This window comes from Triturus cristatus, chromosome 4_1, assembly GCF_964204655.1.
Source record: "Triturus cristatus chromosome 4_1, aTriCri1.1, whole genome shotgun sequence".
NCBI lineage: Eukaryota > Metazoa > Chordata > Amphibia > Caudata > Salamandridae > Triturus > Triturus cristatus.
In genome coordinates, this window is record NC_140585.1 from 882,845,982 (window position 1) to 882,865,604 (window position 19,623).

The 19,623-nt window shown below is 45.2% G+C and overlaps 1 protein-coding gene across 2 annotated transcripts in view; it reads left to right on the plus strand.

Moving 5' to 3' along the window:
- The first annotated feature begins 4,297 nt into the window (after positions 1 to 4,297).
- COPG2 (coat protein complex I subunit gamma 2) overlaps positions 4,298 to 19,623 on the plus strand; it is a 341,223-nt gene continuing 325,897 nt past the window's right edge. Inside the window, exon 1 of one of the 2 annotated variants that reach the window (XM_085653601.1) lies at positions 4,298 to 4,424. In XM_085653601.1, coding sequence (XP_085509727.1) covers positions 4,388 to 4,424 — 37 coding nt within the window. In that variant the 5' untranslated portion in view covers positions 4,298 to 4,387. The remainder of the gene's footprint in view (positions 4,425 to 19,623) is intronic. The other variant, XM_085653602.1, reaches the window with a different exon arrangement.

The following is a 19,623-nucleotide window of genomic DNA, read 5'->3' on the forward strand; positions in this document are numbered from 1 at the left end:
GTAATGGTTCAGCGTGGTCTGTTGGATTTGGTGCCGGAGTTTTTTTCCTGGATCTAGTCCGTATGCTACGCGTGGGCTCCAAATGTTTGCTCTTTCTTTTCTTTTTGCCTGTCAAGTCACATACCGGTGGGGCTTGGGGTGTTGTACAGTGCAACAGGGATGGAGGAGAAATGTCTGGAGTCCTAGTCAAAACTTGATTCGTTTGACTTGTGTCATTGAGTTCATTAATTGGGGCTTTGTGTGCGCCGGTCCCGGCAGATGGATCGCCCCCCCACAGAAAGCCGCCGTTCCGCTACTTGTATCTCCATGTCAATGGCCTTAGCGGCCTGGAGAAGAAAGCAATTAAGTGTAGAATTAGACAAGTTTTTGGGCGTGGCCACCTCCCCCCCTCGAATTTTTTATGTGGCTGCCATACTGGTGGGAACTTAGAGTGCATACAAGATGGACTTACTTGGGTGAGAGGAACAAACCAGCGATGTTCGTGTATGAGTGTCCAGCGTCCCAAAGCCAAGGGACCAGGCCCCGCCCCACCTCTTCCTGCTGCTGATGGGCGAAGACAGGCCTGTCCTTGGCCCGGGCTTGGCCCAGGCACGCCCGCGTGCGTATCGAGAGGCGGGTGCCGCGATGCACTTTTGTACGCCTCTGGGCGCACACAGCAGCGTCGGCGCCTCCTGGCGCGTGAAACAGCGCTTCCTGGGGGTTGGAGTCCCCCCTGTGAGTGCTGAGGTGGTTTGGGGTGAAAAACAGCTCCCGCGAGGAGGGTGCCGCGATGTACTTTTGTACGCCTCCGGGTGCACACAGCAATGTCGGCGCCTCCTGGTACGTAAAGCAGGGCTTCCTGGGGGTTGGAGTCCCCCCTGTGAGTGCTGAGGTGGTTTGCAGCGAAAAACGGCTCCACTGGAAGATTAAGCGATTTGCTTACAGGATGTTGAGCCAATGCCGAGATTTGAACCTGGTTCCCCAGCTCTAAAGTCAGTGCTGGAGCAGAGTTTTCTGTTGAAAATTTATCGGGTTTTTTAAGCTCCGGTTTTGTCTATATGTGTTGACTAAAAATATTAATTCATAATTATTAATTATTTGTTTTGTGTGAAAATTCTAATTAACCAACCTGATTAACAAGAGAAATTACACGTGGGAAAGCATACATGTTGCTTAATAATAATGTGCAGGTTTTATTAAATGAATGTTGCTAAGTGTTGTTTGTTTTAAAGCACAAAACGCTTTTGAAATAACGTGTACTAATGCTTAAATATGTTGCAGATGGCTAGTTAATTACATACACATAAGGGTATTAGTGGGAATTAACACTGTTTAATCATTGCGATGATGTAGTAATGTTATTTGTATTTCTTTCGATTAAGATGGTTCATTTTGGCCTAAAACAAGATGGCTACGGTTTACAGCCTGTATTCGAGTGATCGAATTTTGATGCGAGGGCCTTGCTGAACATGGTCGAGAGTCACCTGACCACAGTCTTCGCCTGGTTTAAAAGTTTTCCGTGAGGACAGCAGTTCTGGGCGTAAGTCCAAGTGCCTTGGACGAGGATAAGGTCACAATGAACAATGACAATGCTGCGGTGGCTCTGCTAGAGATATCAAGGAAGAGCGGCTTCGAAAGAAACATTTGTAAACTTGAGTTTCCTTCTTCCGTCTTTTTATTTTTGTGATTTTTCTGAGCGGAGATTTTACAAATGTAGCGATGCTACATCCTTTCCTGCTCGCTCTGCTCAGCGGCTCAACGGAAACTCAGAACATTTTATGTTGCTTTATTTTGTAATTTTTATTATAAATATACTAGACTAGAGAGGGTCTGTGGTCATTGCATTTGGATTTTTGAGGCCACTTCTTTCCGAACTTGCGTTGGTGAGGATCGATGCTGTGAGGACGGCGACTTGGGAGACTTCTACTAAGAGACCTGTCCTGACCCATTTATGACATTTAGCTAGAATAGATAACTATGAGAACAATGATTTTATTTTGATTGCCTTTCCATTTGAACTAATTTTAGATAAAGTACCATAATTTTAAATACAGTGTTGGTGGTTATTTCTTGTCAATTATTGAGTACTCTATTGTGATTATTGTTGTTTAAATCATGACTCAAGATAGTATCAATTAGGTCTCATCGACCTTGTTGTAGATGCAGGGTGTTTAGGAGGTTTCCTCTCTCATGGTTGGTACTGATAGAGTATTCTGAGTGAATGTCAGTGAAATGGGCCCAAGTCTATGGTGAGTGTATGTGCGTGTATCTGTGAAGTTACTCTATCCGTGGAAGTAGGGAGAATTTATATGCCCTGAGATTTGAACCTGGTTCCCCAGCTCTAAAGTCAGCAGCTCTGGCTGCAACACTACATCCTCTCCCCTCTCTCCTAAACTAGTCTTTGAGTCTTTTAAATCGGTTCCCTTCAGACTACAGGGATGAACACGAGTGCTTTGTGCAGAGGCACACAAGGGACTCATGTGGCACGACTCAGGGTTTATTGTTGCGAGATGTTTTTCCAGTCACAGCAAGGCGCAGTCTCACCTAATGTAGGTCCTCAGCCTCATCTGCATTCACACTCTACATATAGGGTGCATGGTTTTTTCCCTTTGTCCTGCCCCATTTACCTAATCTCCCCACTTTATAATACCAGCAGTAACAGCACAATATATTTCCTTTCTCATTATACAAGTCTTAACTCTTCAACGGAGTTTCAGTGACTTATATTGCACAACTACTCAGTAAAGCTACAATTTATAACAAAAAACAGCTATTATTAATCACATAGGTGAAATATACTGCATTTACCAATATTTGTTTCCAAATCCAGCCCTAATCCTACCTCAGCTCAGACGCCCATGTAATTGTGCAATTATCACCAGACCGTTTACCTCCTGCAAGTTAGAGCTCCAGTCCCAATAAAGACAGCACAGGAGGTTGAGTTTCTGCTTCAGTATCTGTGTGTAACTTGTTGACCACAGGTTCCAATAACAGTAAGAGCTGGCTTGGAGAGTTAATATATCTGTTGCACAACTGTCTGTATGTAGAGTTGCCACCTGACTAGTTTTCCACTGGCACCACTGGTATTTTGAGGTCCTTTCAGTGCAAAAATATGCAAAATCACAATTGTTTTTACATTTATCTGTACATACTTCAAACAGCAAATAGAAATTATTTTTAAGTGTGTTCTAGAGCTGCGTTAATGATCCATGTCTAATAAAGTAAACAGAGGCAGAAATGTCATGTTACAAATTGATACATACAATTTTATTTACAGTTGTATTTAGTGTCACATCCCAGCCCTTGCAGACTCTTTAAACAACAACAAATGGGCGGTATTTTTCTCTTGGAAAGGTGGAAACCTACTATGTATGCCACTTCAGGAAGTTGTAACTTTGTTAGTTCCTTGATATAGTATAAACCCAACAACACCACGTAGTAGCAATGCCCTTTTGCCTGGAACATTTGTCAAGAGAAACGCTTCACATTATATAGTGCTTTCCAGACAACTATATTGTGTGTTTGTGTTATACTGCTGCTGCTCAGCCTTAGTGTCTGGGAGACAAAATGTGACGGAATGGAACGTTCATGTGTGTGAGTGTCAGTTGGAGATGGGCTGAGCAGCAGCCCCTACGTAACTCCTTACATGAATAAACCTACTTGGAAAACTACGTGAACTGGACAATCTTCATTTTACTATAGTTTGGGGTCAACTGAAAGCAAATTAGGTCAAACAAAATATAAAATAACACCTAGACTGTGATAAGGAAGTGGGGGATACGTGACAAGGCCATCAGATCTCCAAAATGCCTTCATTTTAATTTAAAGAGAATTAAACGCTAACCGCATAGGCCACGTTGCAATTACAGCATAAGCACTCCCTGATAGTGTTCCGTCTGCTACGCTTCATACTGGGTGCGAGTCGAGATAGGGCACTAAAATGCAACCCAAAATCAGCTTTGATGGTTATGAACTGAAAAGCACCTCTTATTGCCACCTACAGATAATATCAAATGTACAACGCGTTGTATAAGAATAATTAATTTATTAATAAGTAAGTTAAACTATTTTTTGCATAAAAATGGCATTATGAGTAATTATTAAGTTAACCCGATGACTACACCACGTACGAATTGCAGAAACTTCTGTTCCCGTGCAAACTTCTAATCAGCAGATGTGTGTGCTGTATTAAAAAAGACGCCAAAACGAACTTGCCGGATTATACAGAACTGCAACTGAGCCACGGAAACAGCGACGTGGAGCCGGGTAAGGCTCGTTGTACCCTATATTTGCATGGCCGCGCCCCTTCATTAGCATTAAAGACGCCGCTCGTTCCTTCCGCTTCTGCGCGGCAGCGCCTGGAATCTCTGTCTGTCAAGGCGCCCCATCTGGCACAGCAGTGGTCGCAATGATCAAGAAGTTCGACAAGAAGGATGAAGAGTCCGGTACGGGGTGGGGAGCGCAACGCCAGGCTGGAGGGAGGGGAGAGAGACCACCAGGGAGAAACATTATGGGATGAAGATCGGAGAGGCCTGCTCAGGGCCTTGAAGCCTCGGTCTTGCGTAATTTTCTACCGGCACATGAGGTGCTGAGACCGGCCAGTGCTATAGAGATAAGCTGCTGAAAACAAAAGCATTAGCTTCTCGACTGTAGAGGAGAATAGGGGACAACAGACTCTTAGGCTGTTCAGGAGGAGGGGGTCGACTGGTGTAGTGGTGCACTATGGAGGGGGGATGTTTGTCTACTAGTAAGAGCATCTTAAATGAATTTGCAGTCTAGTAATGTGGTGCTGGAAACGTACACATGTTTACGTTTTTTGGCGTAGGACTAAAGTCTCTAAGACTGTTCAAAGGTGGTAGTTGTCATTCAGTGATTGATATGTCACTCCCTGGACAAGTTGTAGTTGTAAAGAGCATTGGTTCGCCTTTCATGAAGGTCGACTCATCGCACTTTTTTTGTTTGCTTTTCGTTGTTGTTGACCGTGCTGCCCAGTATCTTGCAGATGCTGTACAACATCACCGAAAGGCATTGCAAAGCCAGTAGATCCCAAATACGGGTCTTATTGCCTTTGCCAATGCTTGTTAGACCCGTTTGCCGAAGAAGCCCAAAGCAAGTGCATTAAAATGTGGTCGTTCTCTCAATTGGTTCTTTTTTTCCTCTCCTCTGTTTTCCCCTGCAATCACCATTATGTTACAGGCAAGAGACCACCGGGGTATTTGTTAGTGAATGCATTTAATATATAATGGTAGAATTAACTATTTTGAGTTTTTGGGCCAATGTTAGTAATATTAAGTGAGGAGCTAATGACCCTCTTACCCTTCCGCTGCATAGTAGGCACAGACTTGATTTCATGTATGTGTGATATCTTGTCAGAAAGGTCTTGGTATGGTGGCCCTTTTGTTTGATACTTGAATGACAAGTGCATGTATGGCAGAGGAATGAAAAAAATGTTTTCCAGTTTTACCAGCACATAGAACGGAATCCACTCTGCTTTCGGTCACCGATACACTCTGCAGCGCCTTGGATCAGGGTAACTCTTCTGCCCTAATCCAGCTTGATTTGAGCCCTGCATTTGATACGGTGTCTCATATAATTATTCTTCAGCGCCTACAAAACATCGGCAAAGGAGGGTCCGCTCGGGCCTGGTTTGACTCTTTGCTATCGGGGCGCTCATTCCAAGTCATCTCTCCTCCTCACATCTCCCATCTGCACGTTCTACACTATGGTGTCCCTCAGGCATCATCGCTGAGCCCGACTCTATTTAATTTATATGTCTAACTGGTGGCTCAGGTAATCAAATCCCTAGGACTCACACCAGTGTAGTATGCAGATGGCACCCAGCTTATTCTTTCACTCTCTGAAGCTACCACACAGGATAGGGCCATTTTTCAAAAAGGAATTCTTGTGGTGGTGGTGGTGGAGTGGATGAATAATAAATGTCTCTGCCTGAAAGTTAATAAAACTGAAATTCTGCTATTGGGCAAATATGTTCAGTATGGGGGTGACCACTGGTGGCCTTCTTCCCTTGTTCCTCCCCCTAAGCCCAAGTCCTCAGTGGGGAGAAAAAAACAAAAAAACTTGGGAGTCCGGATGGACAATTCTTTGGTGTTTAAGCTAACATTTTACCTTTATTTGGGCTCCTGAGAAGCCTCAAGTCCATCTTGAGCTTCTTTGATTTCACTGTAATTCCGTCGGTTATTATGTCCCGCTTGGATTATTGTAATGTCCTGTATTTGTCAGCCAACAGAAGACTGCAGTTGACCCAATATGCCGCTGCCAGACTGCTTTTTTTTACTCCCCAAATTTTCATCCGTATCTGGCCTTCTGTGTAAGCTGCATTGGCTCCCTGTGGATAAACGCATTCACTTCAAGACTCTGTGCCTCGCTCATAAGAACATGTACTCCCAGGGGCCCCCCACCCTGTCTAATCTTAACTTTCCTTACCGGCCTTCTCGTCTTCTAAGCCTGGCTGACCTCTCTTTAGCCATTGTTCCTCGAGTTAGAAGACCAAGAGTGGGTGGGAGGACCGTCGGTGTCTTTCTTTCTTTCTTTCTCTCTTTCTCTCTTTCTCTCTTTCTCTCTTTCTCTCTTTCTCTCTCTCTTTCTCTCTCTCTTTCTCTCTTTCTCTCTTTCTCTCTTTCTCTCTCTCTTTCTCTCTCTCTTTCTCTCTCTCTTTCTCTCTCTCTTTCTCTCTCTCTTTCTCTCTCTCTTTCTTTCTCCCTTTCTCTTTTTTTCTCTTTTTTCCCTTTCTCTTTTTTTCTCTTTTTTCCCTTTCTCTTTTTTTCTCTTTTTTCCCTTTCTCTTTTTTTCTCTTTTTTCCCTTTCTCTTTTTTTCTCTTTCTCTCTCTCTCTCTCTCTCTCTCTCTCTCTCCTTTTCAGAAAATCTCTCAAGAGCTGGCTATTCTCTATCTAGCCCTCTTTCTCATTTCCTTTTAGGCAGTTGCAGCGTGTATGTTAAGGTCTAGCACTGGGAAGCCATGATCAGGGCAGCTATGTGCTTTATAAATCCTTGAGCATAACCCCCAACAGGAAATTTTGCGCAGACCTACAGCCCAAAGCACTGAATGGATTTATACAAAACTTGGCATAAATGTAAAGGTTTACTTAGAAACATGCTGTTAGGTTTGTGTAAATCCAGTTTGTATTTTTTGAGACGTAAGCTTTTAAAAAGTTGCATAGCAGGCTCTAGAGCAGGCTTCTTCAATGAGTAGCTCATGAGGTACTGCTTTCACCCCAGCTACCTTATTATATTTATCTATATTATATTTGAGTTTAATATAGTGCTAGCTAGACCCGAGGGTATCCAAGCGCTTTACATGTTATGTGATTATGTTTAAAAGAGGTATATGAGGGGTTTCATATGAGTCAATTTAAAGAAACAATACTGCATTAAGTGACTATAAAGTCACAAAAGTATATCGCAAGGACACATTGAGGAATGGCATCAGAGACAAATTAGGAGACTGAAAGAGTCATGTGACTGTCTTGAAGGAGTCAATCAATGAAGGAAATGTAGAACAGCTTGTGCATGGGTTGAAACAGTTAAGCAGTAGAAGTTTAAGGTCCCATTTAAATGAAGGAAAAGAGGGGTTGCAACAGAGATCCTTGGTGAGTGAGTTCCAGATCTTAGGAGCATTTCCTGAGAAGGAGCGCTCCTGGTATGATTTCTTCTTTAGGTTAGAAGGAATGAGAAGAAAAGCGTTGGGGCTTCTCAGTGCCCGGACTCTTCCTGCTATTGAAATTTTAGTTTCTGAGTACTTGGGGTTTTTTGTATGATGTGCTTTGTGGGTGATACAGGCTGTCTTACAGATGCATCTTTCTTTGATGGGAATCCAGTTAAGACTCTTGAGGGCAAGCGAGAGCTGATCAAATCTTGTAATTCCTGTGAGGAGCCTCGCAGCTGCATTGAGATCTGCTTTAAGAGGTGCAAGGTGACATTTCGGAATTCCTGTGAGGAGGGCATTGCTGTAGTCCAGTTTTGAGATGACAAGTGATTGCACTGCCGTCTTAAGATCATCTGGGGGAATACATTTTTATTTTTCTTGACTTGTCAGAGCGTTCCTTTGGCTGAATTGTTGATGTGGGCTTTCATCAACATGTTTTTGTCCAGTGTGATGCCCAAGGACATAACAGAGTTGGAAAGAAAGCAGTTAAGCGCGTCAACATTCTGGATCCAATCTGGATAGGAAAAGAATGTTTCTGGTGGAGAAGAGTAGTACTAGTCTGTCTTTTTGGATTTCAGTTTAAGGTGGTTGTTTTTTATCCATGCTTGTATCATAATTAGTGTGGTGTTCAGATGTCGGAGGTTACAGGGTGATTTTATTTTGTAGTAGTTTTGTGTAGTCTGCATATAGGTGATATTTGACCCCTGCTTAGTTCAGAATGATAGTGAGGGGTTCCATGCATAGATTAAGAAGTACTAGGGAGTGGATTGAGCCATGAGGTAAGCCTTGTGTAACTGGAGCAGGTTTAGAGAGACAGCTGTTGAATTTTATTTGCTGACAGCGATGTTGCAATTGATACCAGTGGGTTTTTGAGAGTCTCAATTAAAGCTGTCAGTAGCTCTTAGGAGCAGATCAGCCTACTAAATTAGAAGCTTTTGCTTGGTGGAAATAATATATGTATACCAAAATTGAAAAGTGTGTATTCGAGATGAAAACGTGTTTTTAGAATTCATAAGCTGCTATTTTGATAAAAATAGCTGAATTTCCAAAATATATTTAAAGCGTATATTTGAGTGATAAATCATGTGGCATTGGTGAGACTTTTTACAAATGATTTTACTTTCCTTTCAGATGCATTGCAGCTATGGTTGTGATGTATTACCTATGTAGAGGCATTCTATATAGACAAAGACTTTTTTATATCCCTTATGGCACATGACTAAAGGTCCTGCACAGTGGGTGTTGGATGGCTACAGCTGGCTGGAAGCAGGGCTGCATACAGCAAGGGTTGAAAATTAAGTTTGTCATTTAAAGAAACATGACAATCATTAAAACAAAGAGTTACAACTTGAATTATGGTTCTGGGCCAAACATGAAAGATCACTGAAATTCACTGGTTATGTTTAGCAATGCACACAACATGCAGTAACTTGCACCGCATATCATGTTCAAAATACCATTATGCCAATAGTACCAAAGTAAAAAAAAAACAAGCATTGGCATAGCCAGTAGGTCTCGCCTTTGGGACCTTATAAGAAATTATTAAAGAGATGTCCTTGCCTGTACTTACAGGTGTTTAAGTGTTAACACATTCAGTACTGCATACTTAATCTTAGTTCTGCTCAGACGGAGTCAACAGAAGGAGCACACTTTCGGTGTTAACCTTTTATCTAATTGACTTAACACCACCGTGTCAATCTACTTAAAGGTTATATGGAACAAATAACAAAATAACAATTGTGGAAAAGTAATAGGCTTCAAACAATAAGCTACCTGATGGACGCTAGCTTCAGTCTACAACATGCATGCTAAATAAAACATTACCGGCTTCTGGATAATTGGGGGAAAAAGACATTCCATGTGTGAGCCTGCAGTTCCATAATACCCAGTGCTTGTGTGCCATTATCTTTACTGTTGATTGACCGAGAATAAGCAATGGTCGTATTGCAAAATGAAATGCTGGCTGCCCCACCGGTACACACCTGGATGCTCCCTTCCTCAATGGACCATTTAATTAAACTGCTAAAGCGTGGTTGCTGAAAGGCTGACTAAAGTGCGCTGCATCAGCACCTAGAGACTGGTTATGGTATAGAGTGCCTTACAAATACACTTTTCAATCAGAGTAGCGTGCTTGGGATGTGAGTGCAGGTTTCTGGAGAGATGAGAGCTCTTTGGTTGTGGAGGTGGTACCTGTGTGACTGAAGGTGAAGGAAGAGATTGAAGACAATCCTGGGGTGAAGAGATTAATAGAATATATGAGGGACGATGAGCAGCGGTGTTTATATGAAGCCTTTATGGAACGCGTCACATAACAAGGCCTGAGGCAGTGCTAAATGAAACTACGACACGGAGGAGGCGAGGTTGAAAGTGGGAGAGGTGAAGAAAAGAATTGTAACGATTAAAAGGGGTCTCCTGTAAAAGAATAAAAGGTGTTTTTCGCAAGAAGGGAGGGGTCGGGACGTCTGTATTTAATCAGTTCTTATAGCAGAGTGGGCCTGACATTAAGAGGCGGGAACAGTAGTGCGTGTGCAGGAGAGGTGATAGCGCCCTCCATTCAGAGCTCTTTGGGGAGAAGAGCTCACAATATCCGCTGCTGCATCAAATACAACAAATGGCTAATTTAAGCTGGACTTCGGCATAAACGTTAGTAGTGAGAAGTGGGATGCCACCTTGTTCTAGGTGACAGGAAGTGGATCCTTGTCTCGTTCTTCGTGACAGGAGGTTGGGTGCCATCTTAATCTCAGTATTCCTTGGCCAGCAGCGCCAGGTCCGCAGTCAGACTATCAGGCTACCCTGCGCCTGTCACTCACAGTGGGTCTCCAGGGAAACGAGTGATAGATGGGGAAGAGGTTAGAGGATGCGGGAGGTGGGAGTGAAGGCTGGAGCTGAGAAGTGTACCATTCTGGGCTGCCAGCAGCAACTGGCACTGAAGCACTGAATTGCTTTGCAAATAGAAAAAAAACCAAGAGGTGTTCACAGAAGGCAGTGTGTGAGTTTCTGGCTCTGCAATGCCATCTGCGTGATGGAATGAAAGAGCTGCAGCGTCCTCTGGACTTCCGGCCTAAGCCTTGCGGTTACGAACCACACGAGCGAGGAATGCAGCTGCAGCGTCCTGCGAGTGGTGCACGCTTGTGTTGCTCGTAACCGCAAGCCTTAGGCCAGAAGTCCAGAGCAATTCCAAAAGGTCGTTTTACCTGCGCTGCGCTAGGCTCGACCTAAAAATAAAGTTATCTAGAGACTGACATGTAGTGTAGTCAATGTAAGTTAAGGGATTGTGTTGTCTGCGTTGTTAATCATAAATTGTTTTTTAAAAACACACATTAATTTTTAATTACATGTCCAAAATAGCTGAATGAAAACTGTCAATTAAGCTGGAATAAAATTTGGTGGACTTTTGTTCAGTGGTTTCAGTCGAGCAGAGAAAATTCCCTAATGAAAATCCCATGTTATTTGCAAATACCGCAAGTCTTGATTGCCTTTACTTTTGATCTGTTTGAGCAAACTTCTCCAAATTTGTCATGCTCAAAGATTGCCTACTGAATGAATGCAGAGTTCCCCCTGAAGTTTAGTGGAAATTGCAGAAATAACCGGAATGGTATTAAAAGTGTAACCAGCGTTGTCAAAGCCAATAGATCTCACCTTTATGAGAGCTATTGTCTTTGCCAATGTCTTTTAGCCATGTTGTACAGCAGTGTGGCTGCTGTTCAGCATCGCTAATAGTTAGTGGGGTGGCATAGAGGAAAGTGGTGGTGTGGAATTGGAGTGGTGTAAAGAGCGGTGGTGCAGCGCAGAGTGCCATAATGTGGCCTTGAGTGGAGTGGCAGAGTTGGGTGGAGTAGAATGTCGTAGAGTGGCAGTATTTGGAGGAGCAAAGTGGGCCTTGTATAGAGTAGAGTGGCATAGAGTACTAAAGATGTGGGTGTAAATACCTAAAGCATCGATAGAGGCGGCAGATAGGGTGAAAGCAACATAAACGAAAATCCATCACCGGGATTAAAAATAGGAAAGCACATTGCATGTCCAGGAATAATACCAAAACGCTTGTTTAAAAAAAAAAAGTGTGCTGCAAAAAAAAGAGGAAGAAACATGTACTTAGTCCATACTCCATGGATAAGCTAACATAAGGAAGAGAAGTCCGTGAGAGCTAAGCAATTGAAAGAATGCAAATGAGAGTTTAACGAAATCAACTAATGGTATGCTGTGGGCGGGTTGTAAGCCCACTAAAATTGTAAACAATACGTGTCATCACAGCTCACGCGCGGTGTGGATGAGATCTAAAAAATGGGATTTCATATACAAAGAGGTTCCAATCTTAACTAGAGCCGTAACGACCCCACTGTATACATAGGTGAATATTACACAGTTGTTAATAGTGACTCTGTGGTTACAGGTGATTTTGTATTGGAAGAGGTTTTGTTGATTTACTTGTAACTGTGGTGACATTTGAATAATCTATGCAAAATTTGTCATGATTGATGTGTCCAGTTTAGTTTCTTCATATCAAATTTCATGCAGGTCGGGCAAGGTGGGGGCAAAGGTTGTTAGATGATCTAAAAGTAGTGTTTCTTAATTTAAGTTGCTGAATCTTTCCTCTCTGCTACAGCAGAAACTACTGAATACTTATTGTAGGTCAATGTAGTAAAAGATTAGATCCCCTTTATGTTGCTAGATGTTTGAGATGCAGTTGCAGTACTGTTATGGAACCCTTTAATTGTTAATGACCTTACTACCCATAAATGAAAAGCGATCGTTATAGTACTTGCAAACAATTCCATTGTACTGGGATATATTGTTGAAAAGTTGTCGGGTAAGAGTGATGTTGTTTTTGCGTCCGTGATAACTGCAAAGTGTGCCTGTAGTGCTCTCAAGCTTGAAAGACATTAACTGGTCTCTGTTTTCGTCGTACACTGATCTTCTGACTTCGGGAATTCACATTAACTGGACACAGAGTTTCTGAAGAACTGTCCTTAGTCCCCCTACTTCTTCGATTTGGTTATGCCCCCTGTTTTGGATAGTGAATTTGAGGTGAATGGACTTCTGGTTAATTGATTTGTGGCCTGTTTTTGCTGTACACTTAACTGCATAGTCTTAAATGCACTTAGTTGCCCATTGTTGCACTCGAAACCTGATACTAAAGCAGACTGTAGACTTGTCTGGCCCAACTGTTTACTTCAATCATTTATTAAGTGCCGCAAATCACCCGTGAGGGTCTCGAGGCACTGGTTAAATTGGTTACTGCGCTGTTGCTCATTGGAACATCCAGGTCTTGAGTTGTTTCCTGACCTGCTTGAGCAATTGTGCGATCCTGAGGTATAGGGGAAGCTTGTTCCATGCCTTGGCTGGCAGGTGTGAGAAGAAGCGTCCTCAACTATTGGTTCAGGGGTTTCTAGGGGTGTTGGCAAGGGATGCATATCAAAGGTGTCTGGTCTGGGTGGGGGCAGCCTCTTGCTATGTAAATCGGTTCCTCTGCCTGTCAGCACCTTTCCATATTGGATATCCAGGAGCTCATTGTTGAAATCTGTGCGCACCCCCAGTATCTTAACCTTGGTAGTTGCTCCTTACGACTGCCAACGCTGTGGTGCAGAGCACAGTGTACTTGTCCTGGGTTACCTCTCCTCAGATACCCAGAAGGATACGCCTAGGGATAAGCTCCAGAGCCTCTCCTACCACCTTAGAGAGAGTACAGCTGGGATATAGTGTCTATGGAATGGAGCACCCAGCACCCGATGTTCCAGCGTGCTCTAGTCCTCTAAGTCCCGAGCGAAGAGCTTCCGTCAGGGAAGGATAGGCCTAATCTGCAAGTACTGCAGGAATTGTTCCCCTGGCATTTCATATGACCCTGTAAGTCCGCAAACATCAACCACCAGGCCCCCTCCCTACAGATCCTCCTCCCTCCCCCCCCCTTTGAAAAGCAAATTATGTCCCATTGCCAGTAACCCTACACCCTGTGTAACTCCGTCAACACGTTTGAGGCCCACAACAGTGTTTCAAGTGTCATTTGGCTTGCCCATCCCAGCCTCTATATTGCACGGCATCAGGTTTGAACCACCAAAGCAGTCTGCTCCATGAGGGGCATCATTTTTCCCACTTCACAGAGCCATCGCGTGAAACCGTGGGGCTTCCGTGCCAGTCTCTCTGCCATGAATGAACGAATGACCCGTATTTGTATAGCGCACAGCTACTCTTTCGAGAGTGTCCTGGTGCTGACAGTTAACAGGTGCACTTCCTACGAGGCTCAGATTTTAAATAGCCAAGTTTTCAGCTATTTTTCTCAGAGTTGCCGGTAGTTCATTCCAAATGTGGGCTCCCAAAAAGCCAAAGGATCTGCCTCCTCTGCGTGCCAGGCGAGCTTTGGGGATGCAAGCAGGTCAGCATTGGCCGATCTGCGTGTCCTGGTGGCAAATATCGCCTGACTCGTTTTCTAAGGTAGGCGCACCTGTTCCATGGAAGGCTTTAAAAATAAATAAATAACCAAGGCCTTACATTTTATTCTCTCCCCAACTGGGAGCCAATGTAAGGACCTCCAATGGGGGGTTCATATGTGATCTGGGTTTTAGTTGCTCTTGCTGCTGAATTCTGCACTACCTGAAGACGCTGTAGCAGGTAGTCCGTCAGACCCAGATAAAGGGCATTAGCATAGTCCAGTCTGGACGTGATCAGAGCCTGAACCACTGTCTTCCTGGAATCCAGGGGGAGAAGCGGTAGAAATTTCTTGAGCATCCGTTGTACTCCAAAACAGGTTCCTACTAGGGTTTGAACTTTGGTCCGCATTGATAGTTCATTGTCAATATGTATACCTAGGTTTTTCACTACCGATTGGGCAGTGCTGGGAAAAGAGAGGTCTGAAGGCCACCACTGAGCCCAATTGTTCTCTACAGGTTGGCCGAAGAATATAATCTGTTTTATCGGGGATACATTTAAGCTGATTCTGCTTCAACCACTTGCAAACATTGGTGAGGCAGGATCTAATTATTTCTCCATTAAAGTCATCCCCTTTCTTGCATGAGAAAATCGGCTGCGTATCATCCGCATAAGAGACATTTTTTGCGCCATGTGCCTCTGCTAATGATGCAAGTGGTGACATATACAGATTGAATAAGGTGGGACTCAAGGCAGAGCCCTGCAGGACTCCCACCTTTTATGTTTGGCAATGCGGCAGAGAAGGGAAGAGTCCAAATAATCTGTTCCCAGTGTTCCAGAAAAGATGTAATCCATGCCAATGCCTTCCCTTTTATGCCCATGTTATTAAATCTGTTTAAGAGCATTTTATGGGGCACCGTATCGAATGCTGCAGACAGATCTAACAAGATCAGAATTGCTCTTTCCCCATCATCAAGCTGATCTTTAAGGTATTCAGTCACTTTCAGCAGGGCAGACTCTGTGCTGCAGTTAACCCTAAATCAAGATTACGTGGAGTGGAGGAGATCATATTCCTCTATGTATTCTGTCATTACGGTGTTAACATGTTTTTCTACTACCTTCGCGAAAGCAGGAAGAAGGGAGATAGGTCTATAGTTAATAGGGTTGTTGGGGTCTGCGTTGGTTTCTTCAGGAGAGGCAATATTTTTGCCTGCTTCCAGGCAGATGGCATGACACCCGTAACCAATGAGGAGTTGATTAACTAATTGACTGGCACGTTGAAAGTGGCTGCTAGTGCTGGTAACATTTTAGCAGGACAAGCATCAGTAGGTGATCCTGGCTTTAGTCCCGAGAGATAAGTGAGAGAGTCTTCCAGTTTGAGGGCTGGGAATTGTGACAGTGACGGCCTTTGTAACAATACCTTTGAAGGGGAGAGCGAAAAGACATCATCCCCGTGTGAGTAGTGGGAGGATGTGGTTTCTTCCGTCTGAGGAGAATGACTGCTGGATCACCTTATCATGAAGGGAGCAGGCTACCTGCCTTGCCCAATCGCCTGACGGTGCTTCTACTTTGATCTCTTCTTTAAGGTTTGTCAACAGTTTAACAATTTTAAAGATTTCCGTGCCACTGTTAATAGTATTAGTTATTCTGTCTTCAAAATAACTTTTTTTTGGCCCTCCATACTAGTTTGTACTGTACTTTGAGTGCTGTCTTGTAGGTATTTCTGTCCTCTACAAGAAACTGCCTGCCGGGGCCATTTCCTCTCCAGTCTTTTACAGTTAATTTTGCTAGTTCTCAGAGCCGTTTCCCTTTGGTCCGCGAAGGACCAATCCTTGATTATCACCAGGCGAGCCGCCCACTAATACAGTTGTAACTCTGGCAGAAAAATACCCCCATCTGTCTTGTCAGTGTTCCGACAGCAACCCTGCGGGGGAGCCGGCGCCAATGTTACACATCTTTGCAGAAATTCTGCAGGATTCACCCCGCATTTTTATTACGAAACAGTATATGATCTGTGGTCACGTATATTCCCAGGTAGGTAAACCCAATATCAGTCCACACCAGCGGGACGGGCCATCCACTCTGTGGCGTCAACAGAGACATCGGTTACGCCATGGTATTTCCCACAGTTGATTGTTATGCAGGGGAAGAAACTAGAGACTCTCAAGATCTCCGGGGTTCTCAGCAGGACCCGGTCTGGGTCTGCAAAATGTAGCCAGACATCATCAGCATATAGTGAGATTACGTCCTACCAGTCTCTATCCCAGCGAAGGCCCCGCAGCAGGTCATCCTTCCGGACCCAGTTAGTCAGTGGTTCCATCGCCACTTCGAAAAGTAGCTGGGAGAGGGGACATTCCTGTCGGATGCCCTTGGCCAGTTCGAATTCCTCTGATAGCGTGCCATTCAACCTGTACTCTCGCAATCAGCCTTTGATAAAGCAGGTTCACCCACACCTGGTAAATAGTGCTGAAGTCCATGCAGTGTAAATGAGCTATCAGTTAGGGCCATTCCAAAGAATCAAACGCCTTCTCTGCGTCTAGCACCAGGCAAAGCTCTGGGTCTTGCACCCAGAGTCATCTGGCACGACAACCGAAGAGCTGCCAGAGATTATGTTGTGTATATACCCTGACTGATCCGGAGCTACTATGCAATCCATCACTAACTGTAGGCGATTCGCTGATACTTTCAGAAGCAATTCCACTTCCAAATTCAGGAGGGATATTGGCCTATACGAGACGCATTCTTCTGGAGGCTTCAGAGGTTTGTCAATTAACACAACCGTTGTCTGCCGAAGATCTAGAGGGAGGTCCCCCTGTACCTGGGTCTCACAATACATATCGTACAGGGATTTGATCACCTTACTCTTGACACATTTAAAGAATTCAGGGGAAAAGTCATTGGGAACCGGGGCCTTTCCACTTCATATTTGGGCAAGGGCTTCTGCGATTTCTCTCTGTAATAGGGCCTCCAGAGAGTTCCCGACCTTCCTACCTAGTTGTGGCACTGGGAGATCACACACAAAATTAGACATATCCACCTCACAGGAGAGGCGGGAGGTGTATAAATCTGGCAGATGTCTGGGCTATGGCAGTAGGTTTCTCAGCCATCTCAACTTTTGTGTGCCAACTGTCGGAATCCATCGCTGGCCCTCCTTCCTGGCCAAGCAGGCCAGCATCTTTCCTGCCTCGTTTCCTGTCTCATAAACCTTTTCTGCCGGCCCCTGTAGAGTATCCTGGCCTCTTTGAGGACCAGACGTCTGTATTCCTCTCAGAGTCCACCTAAATTCTGCACCAATTCTGGACCCAGCACTTTCACATAGTCCGGCTCTCTCGCTGTCAGTTCCCATTCCATTTCCACTACCGTATGGATTCTGTCCCTTTTTCTTTCTCACCACATGCGCTATTGGGTGCCCTCGCTCAACTGTCTTGTAGGCCAACCAAAGAATCATCCCAGTGGCCATCGAACCCAATTCTCCTGGAAATACAAGTTAGTCACCTCCAGGACATGGTGTTGAATGTCCCAGTCCTTGGCTCTCATGGATCCAAGGGCCAGACTAGACTAGCACAGGAGCTCTGTGCCCCCTTCTCTGTAATAACCGGGGAGTGGTCTGCTATGACTTTGGTCAAATATGTTGTGTTACTATATCTGTGTCGTTGGGACTCAGGCACCAGAAAGTAGTCAAATCGTGTCAGCGAACAAGACGCTTTAGCCGGGTGTGAAAACTGTCTGTCCACCAGGATGTGAGGCATTCCAGAGGTCCTCCAACCCTAGGGTCCGCAAGAAAGAACGAATGCCATGCTAAATAATGCAACACCACCCCTCTCTCTTTAACGTTTTACCAAGCCCTTTCACATTCCATGAGATAATTCTAAGGGTGATGTCCCTACCTATCGGTTAAGAACCCATCTGTCCCAATGTTTGTAAGTGCTCTGAATCGTCCCATCATTTCCTAGCTATTACTGTACCCCTAATCTAGGTGTTATCGCCACAGTCTTGTTAAATTGTTCCCTCCAGCCGCCCTTCCTGCCACCTCATGCTGGGAGTATAAAGCAACCCCGCCTCCATTCTCGAGGTGCCTGCCACTTTGTGCATTGCTTACCATTTTGTCCAACATGTTCAATAAGGGTCCTGCGTGGCCGGGCCAACTGGTTCAGACTCCTTTGAAGCAAAATAAACCCAATCAAAACACTACGCATTGAACCCCGGCCCCCTCAAAGGGCTTGTCTACCGTCATAGGAGAATCCCCCTCGGTAGGTCTGAATCCAGGAGGTCTTCAGTTGATCTTTCCTCGAGCTTTCCCGAATCCCTGTCCTGAAGTTCCCAGCAGTTCACGGGGGCCTGCAGGAGGCCTTACTGTAGTTCCACAACCACCTTTTCTTTCTCTGTCCATGCCTCGTCCTTGAAGGGGGCTGCCGTAGATCTCCACTCCAGCGCAGGTGCCGCTGTACTCGCTGAGTCTTCAATTCAGGGGAGCACACTCTATCCCGAACCGGTGGCATTGGATGGCCCTGCCTCTTCAGCCATTCCCACACCTCCTTTGCCCACTGTAACTCACATGTGGCCTGGGAAGTGCGGGGCATATTTTAAGTTGAGATACATCAAATGTTTCTTGACCTCCAGGAACATCTCACGCTGGCCCTGGACCAACCTACTATAGTCCAGTTAAATGCTCACTAGGCTGCCCTAATTGTGCCAGGCCCTGGGGGAGCATACTAATTGTAGTATACTGTCCTGGTCCCTGAAATTGAGTAGTAGTGCTGCTGGTGTCTGGGTGGCGCTCCAGGTTCCGGGGTTTGTCCTGGGACTCTGTGCTATACTTTCCACCGAGGAAAGGGTCGACACCTTGCCCCGAACATCTCAGCAGATAACCATTGTCTGGGAAAAGTTCTGTTGAGGGTCCCTCTGACCTCTCTGGAGTGCCCACAAAGCATATGTTGTTTTAGCAGGAGTGTTCTTCGGCTTCCTCTACTCTGGCTGACAAAATGTCCTGGTCCTTTAGCCGCTTAGTAAAACTGTCTTTATGGTCCATCACAGCGTGTTTACGTTGGGCTAGAGTTGCCTCTCTGTCTGCGACCCTGTCTGCCAATTTGGTACAGTCTACCGTCAGGAGGCGCGCTTTGATTACCAACACCTCTATATTTTGCTCTAGTGAGTCCTTGGTATCACAAATTGCGGCCAAGATCGTAGCTGTATGGGACTACAAGTCCATCTCAGCCCCCATTCGGACCCAGCCCTCACAGGCGCTGGGCCTCCCTGTTTATTAGAGACATAGTGAGGTCCAGTGGGCACAGGCCTATGGTAATCTGTTAGGCCCTCATCTAGCAGCATGGCGCCCAGGCGTCACTCTCACGGGGTCCACCACTGCAGGCTAGATAGGGAAGAGGCCTATCACCGATCCTCTCTGGCCCTCCAGGGCCCGCATCTGGGTGTGTGCCAGTGTCCGAGTCGTCCCCCCACCCACCCCATGGTGGGATGTGGCATTGTTCCGTACAGGCTATGCCTGGCCCCAGCAAACTCCACCAAAAGGCTTTTTGTGCCCCCTCCTGATTGGGCCGTCAACCCCCGGTGGGGGTCCTCCACTGCTTCTCCGCTCTCCTCTGCTTCCGCGTGGCCATGGGTG